This window comes from Xiphophorus couchianus, chromosome 22, assembly GCF_001444195.1.
Source record: "Xiphophorus couchianus chromosome 22, X_couchianus-1.0, whole genome shotgun sequence".
In the NCBI taxonomy this organism is placed as follows: domain Eukaryota; kingdom Metazoa; phylum Chordata; class Actinopteri; order Cyprinodontiformes; family Poeciliidae; genus Xiphophorus; species Xiphophorus couchianus.
In genome coordinates this window covers 11,750,270-11,765,569 of record NC_040249.1, presented here as the reverse complement: position 1 = coordinate 11,765,569, position 15,300 = coordinate 11,750,270, and the positions used below count along the sequence as shown (strand labels likewise).

Below are 15,300 nucleotides of genomic sequence, written 5' to 3'. Positions count from 1 at the left end.
ATAGATGAAGACCAGAATTTTTACAAGTCATGTTTCTGAGGACAGGTGAGTCTAAAATTGAACTTGTCATGCACCAGAAACCAAAGACAACATTCCAGGAAAAAGCCTCATAGCAACTATGAAGCATGGAGTTGGAAATGTCACAGTTTTAGGGAGGGTTTGCTGCATCTGGCCACCTCACCATTATGATTAATACCATGTATCCAAGTAGGAACCGGGGAAAATTAGACTATTTTATTGTAGCACTGAACCATGCAATATCACAAGTCGGAACATAATAAAGATTGGCTTAGAATTAAGAGACAAAAAGTCTAAGCTCAGATCTTGATTTCATTGAGATGCTGTGGTGTGAATTAAAACAGTCTGTATCCAAGAAACCCTTCACACATTTCACAGCTGAAAGTGAGGAGTGGGGTAAACGTTCCTCAGTTGTCAGAGAATAGCAGATGGACACAAGAAGCATCTCACTGAAATGTTTCAAAAGGGTTAAGACAACATATGGGTAGAGGAGTACTTTGTTGATATTTGTTGTTTATTGGGTTACAAGATTAATCTACAAGTGAAATTAAAGCACTTACTTTTCCAGAGAGAAATAAAAATATTAGACATAAATATTTGAACATTTTTTAATAAAGAATTAACATTTATTGAGGCGTCCTTCTTTTCCTCCCTTTGAAAGTATGCACATCATACTTTCAAAAATATATATTTTTAAACTAATATTTGTTTTTGCGGGGTTTGTATGCATTGTGAAAGATTATTTGCCAAAATGACAGAGGTTATTTTTTAAACACTTTTCATCACCATGATAATCAACATCCCAATAATAAAAACAAACTGAGATGCCATGTTGTCCCGCCCACTTCGCCTCGTTCTATTGGTTCGTTTCATAATCAATCAATTGTGAGTCACTTAGGTGTTGCTCAGCCCCCTTTGACAGGTAAAAGATGTCGCCAACCAGCACACAACGGCGACGCTCACCGATCAGTATATTTTGCTCCGTTTTGTGATTTAGGTTTTGCAGTCGTAAGTGATGTTGCTCGGTTCTAAAGGCAGTTTCGCCCTAAACGGCTACAACAGAAGGACCGAGTCGAAGCCAGTGTTGGATGTAGCCTAGCAGCAGCCCGTGAAGGGAAGCCATTGTTTGAGTTGTTGGCTAACATGGCAACGGAAGCTAACGCCTGTAGCATCGACGGCTAGATGGGACTTACTGGTAAGTGGGGTTGAATGATGATGTTTATTTAAATTCGGGGTTAAAAGTAACCAAGTGAAAAATCTGCATGTTTAAAAAATGCCCGTGTGAAATGTTTCTATTGACGCTGAGTTCTGAAATAACAATGACACGGTTTGAACTCCATTCATCTCCATTTTTTTTTTTTTTTTTTTTTTTTTTACTGCTAGCAACATTTTTATGTTCTCCTCCTGCCTAGCATGTGGTTTCTGCTTTTGTACTGCGACCAAGCCCTGTGTTTTCGTTGCGTCGTCGATAAATGCCGCTTTAGCAAATAACGGATGTTAGTTGTTTGTAAGTTGACCAACGTTGCTCTTTAGACAGTGGGCCTGTTTCAGCTCAACAGCCACCGTGACATATCCGAGGCCTGTCCCACCACAGAGACTATCTAGCAGAAAGTTATCCTACAGTGTTTGGTTTCATTTGTTTCTCTACAGGAAGAATGTGCTATAATCACTGAAAAAAAATCTTACAAGTTTTTAAATCACGCTGCCTTAAAAGTTAAAAGGGCTCCAAAATTAAGATATTTTGTGTGTTTTTACAGGACATGATGGCATTTCTTTTGTGTAAGTCTTTCTGCTGCCGTTTTAAAGTCCTAAAGCTATATTTATGTACTTTTTAAAAGTGTAACTGTTAACCTTTTGTACTTAATGTTGTATAGTACTTCAAAACCTCTCAGGCATGGTAAAACGTTGTATTTCAGTATTATTGCTTAATGTTACTGTCGGTTGAAATTAACCCCTTTTTCCTTAGCCACTCATTTAGGTATGCATATCTTTCCACCACTGCAATATTCTCACTAAGCATTTTAGCACTTTTAGTGAGAGTGCCAAAACTCACTCTTATGTCTAGATCTTGTCACCAAAATCTAGACATGATGTGGGCAATAAGGACAGTCAAGCACCACACCTGACCAACTATGTTATTGACATACAGAATTTAATTTAACGGCATGATTATACATCATGCCGTTATACATGATGTATAACGGCCTACTAAATCTGGCTTCCAAGCAACACCTTGATACTTATATTATGACAGTTCTGATTCAATGTACTATGCAGTTTTAATGAGTAAATACTGAATGAAATTGACATCAGACTTGTATAGGGCTTTTCAACTCTCATAGGGTGCTTTACAATGGAATGAGTCATTCTCATTCACACACACATTCATACACTGACGATGGACGCTACTGGATTGTAGCCACAGCGGCCCTGGTGCAGTCTGACAGAAGCGAGGCTGCCATATCGTGCCATTGATATGGCATTGAACCAATGAATGGGTGCTAAATTATTTCATAGCACACATTTAAAAAGTTTTAATGTTTAATAAGGAATGAGGGATGATTATTGTTCCAACATTTATCTGTCATTAATTGGTGCCTCTCTACTTTTAGGTTTATTGCATCTGGACGGTTATTTTGCAAGACATGTTGGACCAAGATAATATACTTCATTTAAAAATGTAATCATCATTCTGCCTTCAAATGAGTTGAACATGTGTATTTCTAATTTCAAATGTTAACATTTTGTTTGACTCAAACTAAATGGAACATGTGGGTGTTCTGGTCTACTGTCCTTACAGTTTATATCATGTAGTACATTGCTTAATTCAAGAGACACACGATAATCTGTCAGAGGGTTAGGTGAGCCATTGGACACCTTATACCACCAACGAGCTTATGTAGCACACCTGATCTTCTTGAATTTTGGCCAAAGACATTAATACTATGCTGAAGGTTTAATGAGAAATTTGCATCTTGTTGCATCCAGAGGTGGCGTCTCTCAATTACTCAACAGTTGAGCAACAGTTTAAATTTCTCTATTCTACAAATGACTCTTGAGTGATTTTTTTTCTTTTTTTTTTTTACTTAATTACGTATCCTTTAGTAAGTGTTTAAAGCATTAAATGAAGGACCTAAACTATAAATGAATCGAGAAAACCTCAACTGAATGAGCTTAGGTACAGAGATGCATAGGCTTTAAGCAGGTTTACAGCTCTCCTTGAAGTCTGTTGTATTGATTTCTAAGTGAATGACACAGTCTTTAGCATACACAAGCTTATGTGGATAAACTTCTTAAATTTTAATTGTTAAATGACATTACCCATTTAAAAGGAAAATAAAACGCAAATATGCTGCAAGTATCCTGAGTGGTTACAAATAATCCAAGTGAAATCGGATTTCACTTGGATTATGTCAGTTCAGCATAACATTTTTATACTGAACAGAAATGTGTCGGACTAAAAGAAGTGAACATTTTCATTTGCATCATTGGTCAAATGATATTACTGGAAAATTGGCCCTTTTTTTTTTTTTTTTAAATTACTGACTAATTGGTGTGTTGCTTTCTGCCAGGTTAATTTAGAACCTTTTGGAGCGATTAATTGGACACTCGCACTTAATAAAATCACAGACCTCCCTGCACACTGTGACAGATGTTTGTTGTTTGTTGCCTCTACTCTCAGCTGAGGTCGTCCTTCATGATGCGTGTCTGTAACGAGTGGAGTGAGCAGTCCCCCTCTCCGTCACCGTGGGTTAGCCTCACTGCTCCATCAACCCTCTGAAGTGCGTCTGCCATTCTCCCACGATGACCAACAGGAAGGAGCCCCCCTTCTTTAATGACGACAGCGTGGGAGCTTTTCAGTATAAGCTTCCCTTCTATGACACTATGGAGCTTTTCATAGAAACCCTGACGGGAACTTGTTTTGAGCTGCGCGTCTTGCCTTTTGAAGCTGTCGTTTCAGTCAAAGCGAAGATCCAGAGGCTGGAAGGTACAAAGCTCACTCAGTCTGCTTTTCAGAAAATTTTATTCTTGCAAGTATAAATTATAGTTCTTAGATCATCTATTTTAAAACTGACATAATGAAAAGAACCCAGGTGTTCCATTGAATATATATTTTCCTTGCTTTTTTTGCGATGTTAAATTGGATCGGAGTTATGTGAAATGGTTCTTCAGTTTCATCTGAAATGTAATGTGTAGTTTGACAATTTATTGGCTTGAGATAAAGTCAGGTTTCAACCTCTCAAAAGTAGTCTAAGGTACTTTTTTCCCTTCCATGTTTTGTACATTTGCTTCTCTTACACACACCTTCTCAGGTTTGAACAGGTTTTGTATTTTAATGCACTGCAAGTTGTGTGAGCAGATTGTGGTCCACCAATGTACCAATAGGTCTCTGTCATTATGGCTCACATGTCTCAATTAAAAATCTAACATAAATGTTTGCCTCTCAATTCTCTGAAAAAGCAGGGGGTGCTTTTATTGAATAAAAAGGAAATTGCAACATAAAAAGCATTTTAATTAAATATCTAAATTACATTGTTTTGGTCTATTTAGGCTGTTTTAGAAATCTATTGAATTTGTGTGTTGATTATTTTAACCTGCAAAGGTTGTTGTAGTACATCGCCTTCTTTCTTGACTCCTCCCAAACTGTCTTTAGTTTTAGTAAAGAAAAAGTTCCAAGTTCTCTGTGTGTGAGCTTTAAGATGTCTCTCACAGCTCATGCTGCTCAGCAATGAAGCAACCACTGTTCACTTCCTGAGACTGAGTCTTACCCCCAGCATGGAGTTAGGAGTTCATCCACACAGTGGGCTTCCCAATCATGCACACACTCGATCTCATTTCAAGCTGTGTGTTGTGTGGACTCTCAGCTTGTAGATAATTATTATATTTTTTTAGTTTTTAAGTGTGCCGAGCCACACTGATTTATTTAAAAGCTTAATTTTTACAGATATGTTTTTTTTTTTTTTTTTTTAATTACATAACTAACTTTTCAGTTGTGAATGGTTATAGTGGATCATTTTTGTTTACATGTTGGCTTTTTCAGCAGATGCCATATTTAGTCTTTAGGGGGCAGGCATGAGTCATGTATCATTACGTCTGAAGGCCTTCCTCCATTAGTCAAACTAGCAAATGAAACATGAACCGATCCTTGTGAACTTTGGTTGTTCTCTCTCCTCCCCTCTCTCTGACTGTATAAAGGTATCCCTGTTGCACAGCAGCATCTTATCTGGAACAATGTTGAGCTGGATGATGATCATTGTCTACATGATTATGGGTAAATCAACACTTCCTGTCATTTGGAGCCCTGGCACCTGTGCCAAAACTTCCTAATCTCTGTACAGTTAGTCATTTGCAAGATGTTTTTTTTTTTTAAAGCTTTTGTGCTGTTATGGGTGGAGTGTGAGTCTTCATAGTTTCACACATAAATAATCCAGAGCTGTAGAGCAGCCCCATATGAGGACATTTGGAGAACTTGCTCTTCCACTTTGATCATTTTGCAGCATCCAACCTTCAGTTCTCTGCTGGGTGCAGCTGATTGTATTGTTATGCGTGTCACTTAATTTTCCACATGAACAGCCTGCTGTGGAATCTTACCAGGCTCCTTTATCACACTGCAGCATGCATTTAGGTTTCCAGGAGTAGAATAGAGCATCTACCCCTCTAAAATTCCCACCTAGGTTTCTCTAGATCTTATCCCGCCTCTTGGAATTTCTGCTTTGAGTCAGAGCGTTTGGTGCAAATGTGTGGAATTTTTTTGTAGACATATTAAATCTGGCATCTACTGTTGCAGAATTGCAGAGGGCTGCACATTGAAGCTTGTTTTGGCCATGAGGGGAGGCCCAATTAACACCAGGAGGGGTATGGCATTTAAAAAGAAATCTTTACTATTTGATAAATGACTTGTATTGAGTAGACTTGCTCCTATTTTTAATCACAGAATCCTTCTCCTCTTGTTTCTTTTGTCAGTAACTTTGGAGGATCCTATCAAGGAAGTGGCTGACTTGATGGAGAGCACAAAGGAGGACGGTTGGGACAAAAACCAAACAAATAAGCAGGTCACGTTTGTTGTGTATCGCGAGGGCGACCAACTGAGCTTCTTCCGAGTCGTTGACAGGGGAGACGGGACCCTGACTCCCCTCTCCGAGTCTCTAAGGTTGGTTTTATTGTTTCAGTACCATTTGAGATGCTCATTAAATAGTTGACTGAAACTCAATGTTGATTACAGTTATAAAGACTATACTGTAGGAAGGTCAGTGGAGTACAAGAGTTAAAAATATCAATTTACATGGATCGGGATTTGTAACTATTTTTGCTGCTAACTTGGTTAAGCATGAATGAAACTCTGCATTAATAAAATAAAAACACTGCACCTAACTTCTTGAAACAGACAAGAGAACATTGGTTTTATAGAAATGGCAGTTCATCACTACATCTTCAGTGGCCTTCACATACCTTTGCATATAAAGGTGTTTCAGCTATATGCAAAGTGTTACTTTTAATTGCATTCCAGGACCCTGCGACAAGACACCCAGAGATCCTCTACGGTAAAGATGCCACACCGGGAGCTTAAAGCAGCCAAAATAGGGCTATTGCAGTAACCACATGCTTTAACAAGAGAAAAACAAGCAGGTGTTTTTAGTTTGATATTATTAGATAACTTACTGGAAGTGCTTTTTGCTTGCCATGTGTTTCAGTGGTGGCTCAGTGTACAATGTGTACGCTGAGGAGGATGGAGAGAGTTCAGCAGCCTCACAGCATTGCCTGGAGAACTCAATCACCATGACCAAAATGAAGCTGCTTAAAGCCAAGATGGAGGACATGAACCTTAATAAAAAGGTCAGAAAACCTATCTAAATGTTAATATTTGTATTTCTGTAATGCATCTTTTAGGTGTGGAAACATCATACTTTTTATATATTTCTGATTGTAAAATGTTAAAGTAAGCAGATTTATCAAGAGAACTTCAAATATAAAAGTTCTGTTGGGACTATATATGTGATGGTGCTTTGGACATTTTTGGTTTACTGATGTAAATTTTGTTCATCATTTGTCAATTTTTATAAGAAGGGAACTGAATTATTTACATTGTTACCGCTTGAAGCTTTGCTGTAATTAAGCAGCGATAGAAATCTGCTGACATCATGATAGAAGCATAGATCCTCACAGAGGGAACCTGAGCTTCAGTAGCATTTCCATGTAGTGCAGGATGTCAAACTGTGTAATGCATTGACTTTTAACGATCATCTGCTAGCATTTGGAAATGCGTCATTCTCTGTCTTCTTCCAGAAGTCTGCTAAAGTAACGCCGCTGGCGCCTGCTCATCCACATCCTGGCACCAGCTCTCTTGGACCTCCCAGCACACAACATCTTCATCGCCTCTTTCGCTCCCTCCCACAGATCAACCAGCCTTGGCAGACAAATGCCCCACTGCCTCCAATTGCTGACACCTCGCCTCCCCCTGCTTCAACCTCTGCTCACGTCACCGTCCACAGACGCTCTCCTCCTTTTTCTTCGTCTTCATGTTACATGCTTCAGGAGGAGGAACCCTGGGAGGTGTGCCCGCCGTTTGCAAAAATCCGCCCTCCTCCGAAAGTGTCTCGAATGGATATTGGCAGCAGATTGATGAAAGACTGCGTTTACCCTCAGCTCCCTCCGCTCTGCACTAGAGGGGCTAGCGAATCCCCTTTTGACCCCGTTGAGCCGTCGGTGGAGGCAGTCGGGCTGAGTATACTGGAGGAGCCGGTTGGACTTGTGGTACCAGCACAGCCTGGGGCGTCGTTCGGAGAACTCTCTGACCCTCTGAGCTTGGATATGTCCATTCAGCATGAAGGAGGTCACCAGACCATTGATGTGGGGGCTCAGCACCAGCTGCCGCACTCCCCCTCCCCTCTCTGCCCCTGGACTCTTGGCACAAGCGACGCACTCACCAGCAGAGCTGATGGAACCCAGCTTGGCACATCGGTACATATCAGCCCCCCCTCTCCATTACCTGCCTCTCCCTCGTCTTCAGCAACCAAACTCCTCTCTCAGCCTTTTGACTCAACACTTTGCATACAGTCCAACCTACAAGCACAATCCTCGCCGAAGTCGGGCAGCACATCCCCTCATCCTCCAGCCTCCCTAGCAACTCATCCAGCACGCCTTCGCGGTGTTAAAGTAGAGTCACCTGGCAAACGACCAGAGCTCATTTCTAAGAGGGAAGCGAGAGGCATCACTAAGATGGTAAACCAAGCCTGTAAGGAGCCACTAGGGTCTCTGAACAACTCGGAGCTCTTTGCGTCGCTCTCCACCAGAGCTCCAGACAGCAGCAGCAGAGACGGCCTTGCAGAGAGTCTGGGCTTTGCACTGGCCTTACCTCCTGCAGCCACTGCCTCAGGACAGAGCGGCCTTGGCTCCAGGCTGCCATCCATCCCTACCAACAAGTTTCTTCAGGAAGACCTCTTTAGACCAATGTCGCCACTGCGCCGAGCTGCAGCTTCTTATAGGGTGAGCTCACACAATCATCAGTAGCCGTGCAGCTTTTTTTTAAAGTTTATTTTAAAAGATGTGTTTTAACTGTTGTCTTAACTTTGTTTATTTGCTTTTATTTTATGGTGTAAATAGTAACATTTGGATAAAATGGCTCAATCCCCCGACCTCCGACCCGCCCACCCCCTTGTAGAAAAGTGTTTTCATGAGTTATGGAGATAAATTTGGAGCTGCACAATATATAAAGCCAAAATTTTCATCAAATTATCAAAGGGGACAAAATCGAAATCTCAAAGGGCTGCTCAGGGTAGTATTTAGTAGAATATTGTAAATCACGGTCAACACATCTCACTCCAGTTGGATTCATCTAAATGCTAAAAATCATGAAAAAAGGTAGAAAAAGAAACTAAATGAAGTGTTGGTTATTTTCAATGAATATAACAATATTCAATAATTTAATTCTAATTGAATGTCTTGCTAATATCATACAGCATGAGATAAATGAAGCGATCAAATCACAAAAATTTTAAATTGTGTATTTGTGTATATTTTTTACTTGTGCATATTTTGTCCTTGTTGCTTTGTTTTCAGACCAGTAACTGTCTTGCATCAGCTGGAGGAGTCATGAGTTCATTTGGGACATTAGGTAAGGTAGAATTTCTTCACTTGTGGAAAAATGTGCGCGCAACCACTTAGCTCTTGGAGACTCCCAGAAAAAACAAAGTCATTGTTAGAAAGTCATATCTTGTACCGAGTTTTTAATCCTGCCATGTTTTTAATTAAAATAATAGATTTCTTTTCTTTTTAACTCTGAATTGTTACTCTGATTTTGTGCATGATTTCCTTAATTTTACATTCATAATGTAGGACTTGTGTACAGATGCTCCAGTCCGAGTTCTATGGCCAAATAGATTTTCCCATTTTTGTTGCAGCACTGATTTAGGTTGGGTCTAATTTTGTTAAGAACAATAGACTGTATTAAATATATTTTTCTGGCCTTCATCCTGTATGCAGCTCAACATTTTTTCATTGAAAGCAGAGGAAACATTCAATCCGGTATGGTGTGTTTACTATTTTCCAATGCCTGTCATGGAGTGTTTCCTAACCTAAGACAGAATGATCTGCAATTGATCATTAAGCAAATGCAGTGTTATTAACTCTTAAAATCAGTCCCCTTGTGTTCTCTACAATAGGCACTTAGCCTTAACTGAGATTTCCAAAACCCTGCTGAAATTGCACGTTCCACGACAGATGATTGAAAGCTCGGGATAAAACAGTGAATCTTTTCTGTATCACATTCAGCCTTCATGCTGTCAGCGCAAGGCAGCTAAGGATCAGTTCACTGTTTCAACAGTTTGATGAAATGCCTCCGAGGCAGGTACAAATTGACTTCCTGTAGCAGAATGCTCATTTTCATTCCTGGAAAAAGTCAGATGCGAAGCAGGCTGCCAAACTACAGCTTTGTTGGAGGAGCCTGAATGAACATATGGTTTTTCACAACTTTTGTTCTGCTTGACTTTATTTAAACTCGTAGTTAAAAAAAAAATTTGGAGTCTTCTCCACTGTGGAAGAAGTTGGTGAGCTGGTGTCTTGGCAGTTTCTCTGTGTACATAGAAGGACTGAATAATAAAATTGAGTCTGCTGAAAAGCAAAATGTGAAACCTAACCTTTGGTGCTGCAGTTGTTCAAAGAAGGGTGGTTGCAAAAGCAACATGACGAACTGGTGAAAATTCAGAAAAATAAAAATCTGCCCTCCATCTGGCTCGCCCGCAACCTTGCTGTGCTTTCTTTGATAAAAGAGCTTCCAGTTTTATTTGTATTTATCAGAATCCCCGCAGCTTCCGCAAATATTTTCCCTGGTAAATTCTCATTTTTTATTTACTTTAGTCTGTCGGGTTTCTTTGGTTTGTGTGAATTTTTAAGTGCATTTTTATGTTTCCGAACTGAGACAAAGATATTATGAAAATGTTTAAGAATATGGCTAAATATAGTTTCACTTACAACTAATGCATTACAATGCAAGCTTTATTTGCATTGTAAATAAAGCTAATGACACAAACAGTTTTAGTGTGGTCTAAAACAGACTGAAACTAAAATGTTAGCACTTGACATACAAAGGAAAACATTAAACAGAAATAGCCTGGTGTAATAAAGTAATGTATTTTGATGAAATGTGTTTTATTTTAAGGTTTTTGAGGATTGATATTAAGTAGATATTTAGTTTACCCTAAAAGACAAGGGGATAAATGATCAAAACAAAGCAATCTGTAATGAGAATTTTTTTTCCAAAATACACTGAGATGAATGTATTGCAGTTATCAGTCTTTAGTTTGTGTTGTCTTCAACTATTCTTCCTGTTTACAGCTGAAGGAAACTGCTGCTTTCATTTCTCACGATGCCTGAAAGCTCTGAAGAGACAGATATGCCTATTGTTGTTTTTATCAGTCACTTTTTGCATCATTTTACTGCGACAGATCTAGTAGGTGCTCATTTAAAGGCGGAGTGATTTTTGATTGTGCAAATTAAAGCCAAAACAATTTGCAAACATGTCATTGTCAACAAGGAAGCACTTCAAATTTTATGTTCATCTGCATGCGTTTAAAAATCCCTCTAAAATTGAATCAGCTCCTACTAGTTGAATCGCAGTATTTAACAAATGCTGTTAAGCTCCATCATTTCAAGCTGTGCATGATTGTAGACTTTACGTGAAGTAATTTATAAAAAAAGACCACACGGTCGAGACTTTATCGCATTTCATTTTTTGAGGTGGTTCATTTTACTCTGACGTGTACCTAACATGCTAACTTTGCTCTCAGGCACTCCAACGTACCACCTACCTCCAGTCAAGGCCCCCACTGGCTCCAAGAAAAAGAGCTCGAAGCACTGCTTCCTTTGCGGCAAAAAAACTGGACTAGCCACCAGTTACGAATGCAGGTAAACGCCCCAGATCCATTTCTGTTTTCAATTTAAACACTTGCTGTCTGACTGTAAATCTTTCTCTTTCACCCTTGCCCTTGAGGCACACCTTTTTGTACAAAGCTGTCCTTCCCTTGTTCACTTCGATTTGCTGCCATGTCGAAGGAAAATTGACTTTTTGTTTTAAAAGTTATTGGTTTTGTCATTTCATAGCATCAATTCATATATCTCACCTTTTGTTTCAGCAACTTGCAAACATTGTGTACCCAGTTGTGTTCAGGAACACATCTGGTGCGTTTCTCGGTGCACAATAAGAATGGTGCTTATTCTCATTTGTAAAAACACAGAATAGCGTAGATTTAAACAAGCATCAGTGGAATTTGATTTAAAAAATGAATAAAATATTGAAACAAATATTGGATTAAAGGGATTTTGTTTTTAATTTTTTGTTGTGGTTGTGTTTAAGCTTATTTCCATGACGGAAATTAAACACACAAAAAAAAAAAAAAAAACATGGAAAAAAACACCCAGGACAAAAGCAGTTTTAGAAAAGCCTGATTAAATTTGTTTTCATAAAGCAATGTACATCTAAAAAATATTATGTTGCAGAAAATCGCAGCATTTCTTACCAGTCATCTCAGAAAGTGAAACTCATGTTATCTAGAATCATCACACTGTGACATGTTCCAGGCCTGTGTTTCATGTATGGCTTAAAGATAATGAAAACAAAAAATTCTAAGTAATTACTGGAAAAAAGAAAATGATTGGAAACTCATGGTGTCACAAACTAATCAACTAACTAACTCAAACATCTGCAAAGGTTTGCTGAGCCGGTCTCTCACTCTGAGTCAGTCTGGCTTCACAATCAGGGTGAAGACTGCTGACTGACGTTCAGAAGACCTTCATTACTGTGCCATTTGGCTCAAACAGAGGAAAAATAAATTAATTACATTAGCTAAACATGCAGGATTGTTTGGAGAGTGGAACTATTAGCTTAATGAGATCTGGGGACATCGACAGACATCTCTACTGAAAGAAAAGACAAACAGCTGCAGTTACCTTGGCTGATCTGGCTTAAACCCTTAAAATGAACTAAAGTTCCTACTACATATATATATATATCTTAAATATATATTTTCCACCAGAAAATGGATCCAAGTGAAAGTGCTTCTTCTTATGATAGTTTTTTTATTTTTACTACTGAAACCCTGAAGTTTCATACTTTCAATATTTAAAGTTTTTATGGTCCTAAAATATTTTCCATTTTGTGTAGATAAAGGTGTACCTTGCAAAAAAAAAAAAAAAAAAAGTACATTAAATTAAGAAGAAACAACAAGAAAACAAAAGTTAAAAGCAAATCTTTTGCAGGCTCATTGTAATATCTTTATTCTTCTAGGTGTGGAAACAATTTCTGTGCCACTCACCGTTACGCCGAGACACATGACTGCTCTTATGACTACAAGACTGCTGGGCGACGGTTTCTGCAAGAGACCAACCCTCTTATCAGTGCTCCCAAGCTGCCTAAGATCTAAACTTCAGAGCCCGCCACCACTTACAGGGGACAAACAGAAGGACAACTCTGACAAACCGAGAGGGAGAAAATGTACTGCAAAGGCATTTTAAAGAGAAACACTTACACCACTGTGTGCTTTTTTTTTTTTATTATTATTATTTTACTCTGCCAAGGTTACTTAAAATTTTAATAAATACTATGTATAATCAAGTGTGGAACACTCAAGAGTGGACTGAAATGGCACAGAACTAATTATCACCTCTTGACAATGTGAAAATATGTCTTTTGTATTTCTTACTTAGTTTATTCCTTTTTGTCTTTAAAATAAACTGCATGTATGTAGGTAGGTTTTCCTCTATATCTGCTGCACGTTTTGTTACTTTATTATTTTATTTCCCGATAGGACCGCTGTTGACTTCCTTTGACAAGTCTTAAAACAGATGCACTTTAGAACTATATTTCTACATCTAACTTTACTTCTTAGTGGGGAAAGCTGCGTACATTTCTGTGCTTGTCTCTTGAAGTGTTGTTATCCAGATTTTTATATTCTGTACATCTAAATGTCTTTTCTTAACTGGGCACATAAATGCATCATTTATATATATATATTTTTTTTCTTTTGAAAAAAAAAAAAAAACAGTCCACCCACTTATTGATAAAATACTCTAATATTTATTAATTAATGCTACTTATTTAAATAAAGGCTGTTTTTGAAATGGTAAGTATGCAATGTATGTAAGTGTGAATGTCAGTAATGTGTCCACTTATTGATTAAGCTGTAGTAGAATGGGGTAGGTTATGGTCTTTGTGTCTACAGTAAGGTGGCTGCCATTAAAAAAAAAGTTTACTTTTTTTTTTTATTTTTTATTGCTTCGCTGTTGCAAAAAAAAAAAAAAAAGCTAAATGCTGGTTAAGTATCCACAGGGGTTTGATCTAATAAAGTTTCCTTCTGTTTAAATTTCTGGTCTTTAGTTTCTACAACCTTCTATACTTAAACTTCAAACATAATTTATGGTAAAGGAAATGCTGATTTCCTGCACTTACGGAAAGCTCTATACATTTTTTTGATTTCCTTGAAGTGCTCTTAAGAATCGCAGTTTCTGTTCCTCATTACGGGCACGCTGAATTTCTTTGACCTGTGTCACTTCCCATCGTCACAAGTTTTCCATTAACAGCCAGGATGAGAAATGATTTCAGCCAGTCTTTCCGCAGTAAGACCCCTTTTTGGACCCTTGACTAGTCTCTTAGCAACAAGCTCAGCATACCAATAAACCTATTAAACACTGAAACTCCCACTTTGCCAATTTAAGCCAGAGGACGTCGTCCTCGTTAATGCCGGGTCACCACTTAATGATGGGAAGCTTATGATCTTCTTACTATCTCCATCTAATTTATAGTAAGCAGCAAGAAGTGTGTCAACCAGTAAATGTTTTGGCCTCTTTAGTAAAGTGACTGTTTCAGACTTGAAGACTTTCCCCCCCCCCCCAACACAGTCAGAGTCCTTTAAATTTGGCTCTTGTAGAATAATGTGGAATTCTTAGAAATGTTGTTTACATTTATAAGAACTTCTTTCAATTTATATTGCCAGGAGGTGCAGATGAATACCCATCCCTCTGCATACAAAGAAAACTGCATACATCCAACCCGTCAGTGAATATGAAACCACTTTGAACACCCTTATGTAGATTTTTAAAAAATCCAGTGAGAGCACCTCTTATTATTCTCTGGACGCAGTTCCTGTGCATCAGACAAACCCTGACCGGAGATGCGTCTCGGTGTTTTTATCCCCACTTTCCTCCTCCATGTTGTCTGGCTTTGATCCACTGTAATTGGACCATGTAGATCTGCCTGGGACGCTGCTTGTTTTCTCTTCGATAATAAATGCGTCTTAATATGGCAAAGGGCACCTCTTTCTTATTCAAAGGAATTCAACCTCAGCTGAGTGGTTAAAGTAAATCTATTTTCAACTCTTGAGAGTTTCCTTCCAGTCATGCTGAATGTATGAGAATTCATTTAGCATTTTAAGGAAAACACTCGAGTGCAAATAACTCACTCAGATTCTATGAATTTCATTTATGATTTACAATTTCCACAAATAAAGCTGTCTATGTATGGTTCGGGTTGGGGTGAAGATGATTCGTTAAACATTAGAATGCCAACACATCTGGCAACATGTGGGAAATATGCAGCATGTCAGGAGCGTCACTGTCACAAGAGGATTGTTTTTGTTCCTGTGGCACAGGGAGCAATCAGAATACATGACAGCTTGGTCTGAGTTTTTGATTTGGTTTGCCACTCTCTGCGTCGCACAAAAACAGACCAGTCAAATGTCTGTCATCTGCTCTGGGATTTTCCCGGCCTGTCTTTTGCAGCTCTGCCAAGTGCAG

General features: G+C 38.6%; 1 protein-coding gene across 3 annotated transcripts; it reads left to right on the top strand.

The window, feature by feature from the left end:
* Nucleotides 1-904: 904 nt before the first annotated feature.
* Nucleotides 905-13,871, top strand: zfand4 (zinc finger, AN1-type domain 4). 3 transcript variants are annotated; one of them, XM_028006616.1, is made up of 11 exons: nt 906-1,213; nt 2,631-2,698; nt 3,701-4,006; nt 5,215-5,290; nt 5,807-5,874; nt 5,983-6,169; nt 6,711-6,852; nt 7,303-8,502; nt 9,076-9,130; nt 11,301-11,418; nt 12,797-13,871. In XM_028006616.1, the coding sequence occupies exons 3-11, from the start codon at nt 3,823-3,825 to the stop codon at nt 12,930-12,932; spliced, it is 2,166 nt and encodes a 721-aa protein (XP_027862417.1). In that variant the 5' UTR covers nt 906-1,213; nt 2,631-2,698; nt 3,701-3,822; the 3' UTR covers nt 12,933-13,871. The 3 variants fall into 3 exon arrangements, with proteins under 3 accessions (XP_027862418.1, XP_027862417.1, XP_027862416.1); XM_028006617.1 differs by lacking the exon at nt 2,631-2,698 and having other exon boundaries at nt 905-1,213; nt 7,306-8,502; XM_028006615.1 differs by lacking the exon at nt 2,631-2,698.
* Nucleotides 13,872-15,300: the final 1,429 nt, after the last annotated feature.

Excerpts from the sequence above, each read along its gene's own strand:
- zfand4 (XM_028006615.1), top strand. The coding sequence starts at position 3,823 with ATGACCAACAGGAAGGAGCCCCCCTTCTTTAATGACGACAGCGTGGGA. Across the intron at positions 5,291-5,806 it reads CATTGTCTACATGATTATGG|AATTGCAGAGGGCTGCACAT; the intron begins GTAAATCAACAC and ends CTACTGTTGCAG. Across the intron at positions 8,503-9,075 it reads GAGCTGCAGCTTCTTATAGG|ACCAGTAACTGTCTTGCATC; the intron begins GTGAGCTCACAC and ends CTTTGTTTTCAG.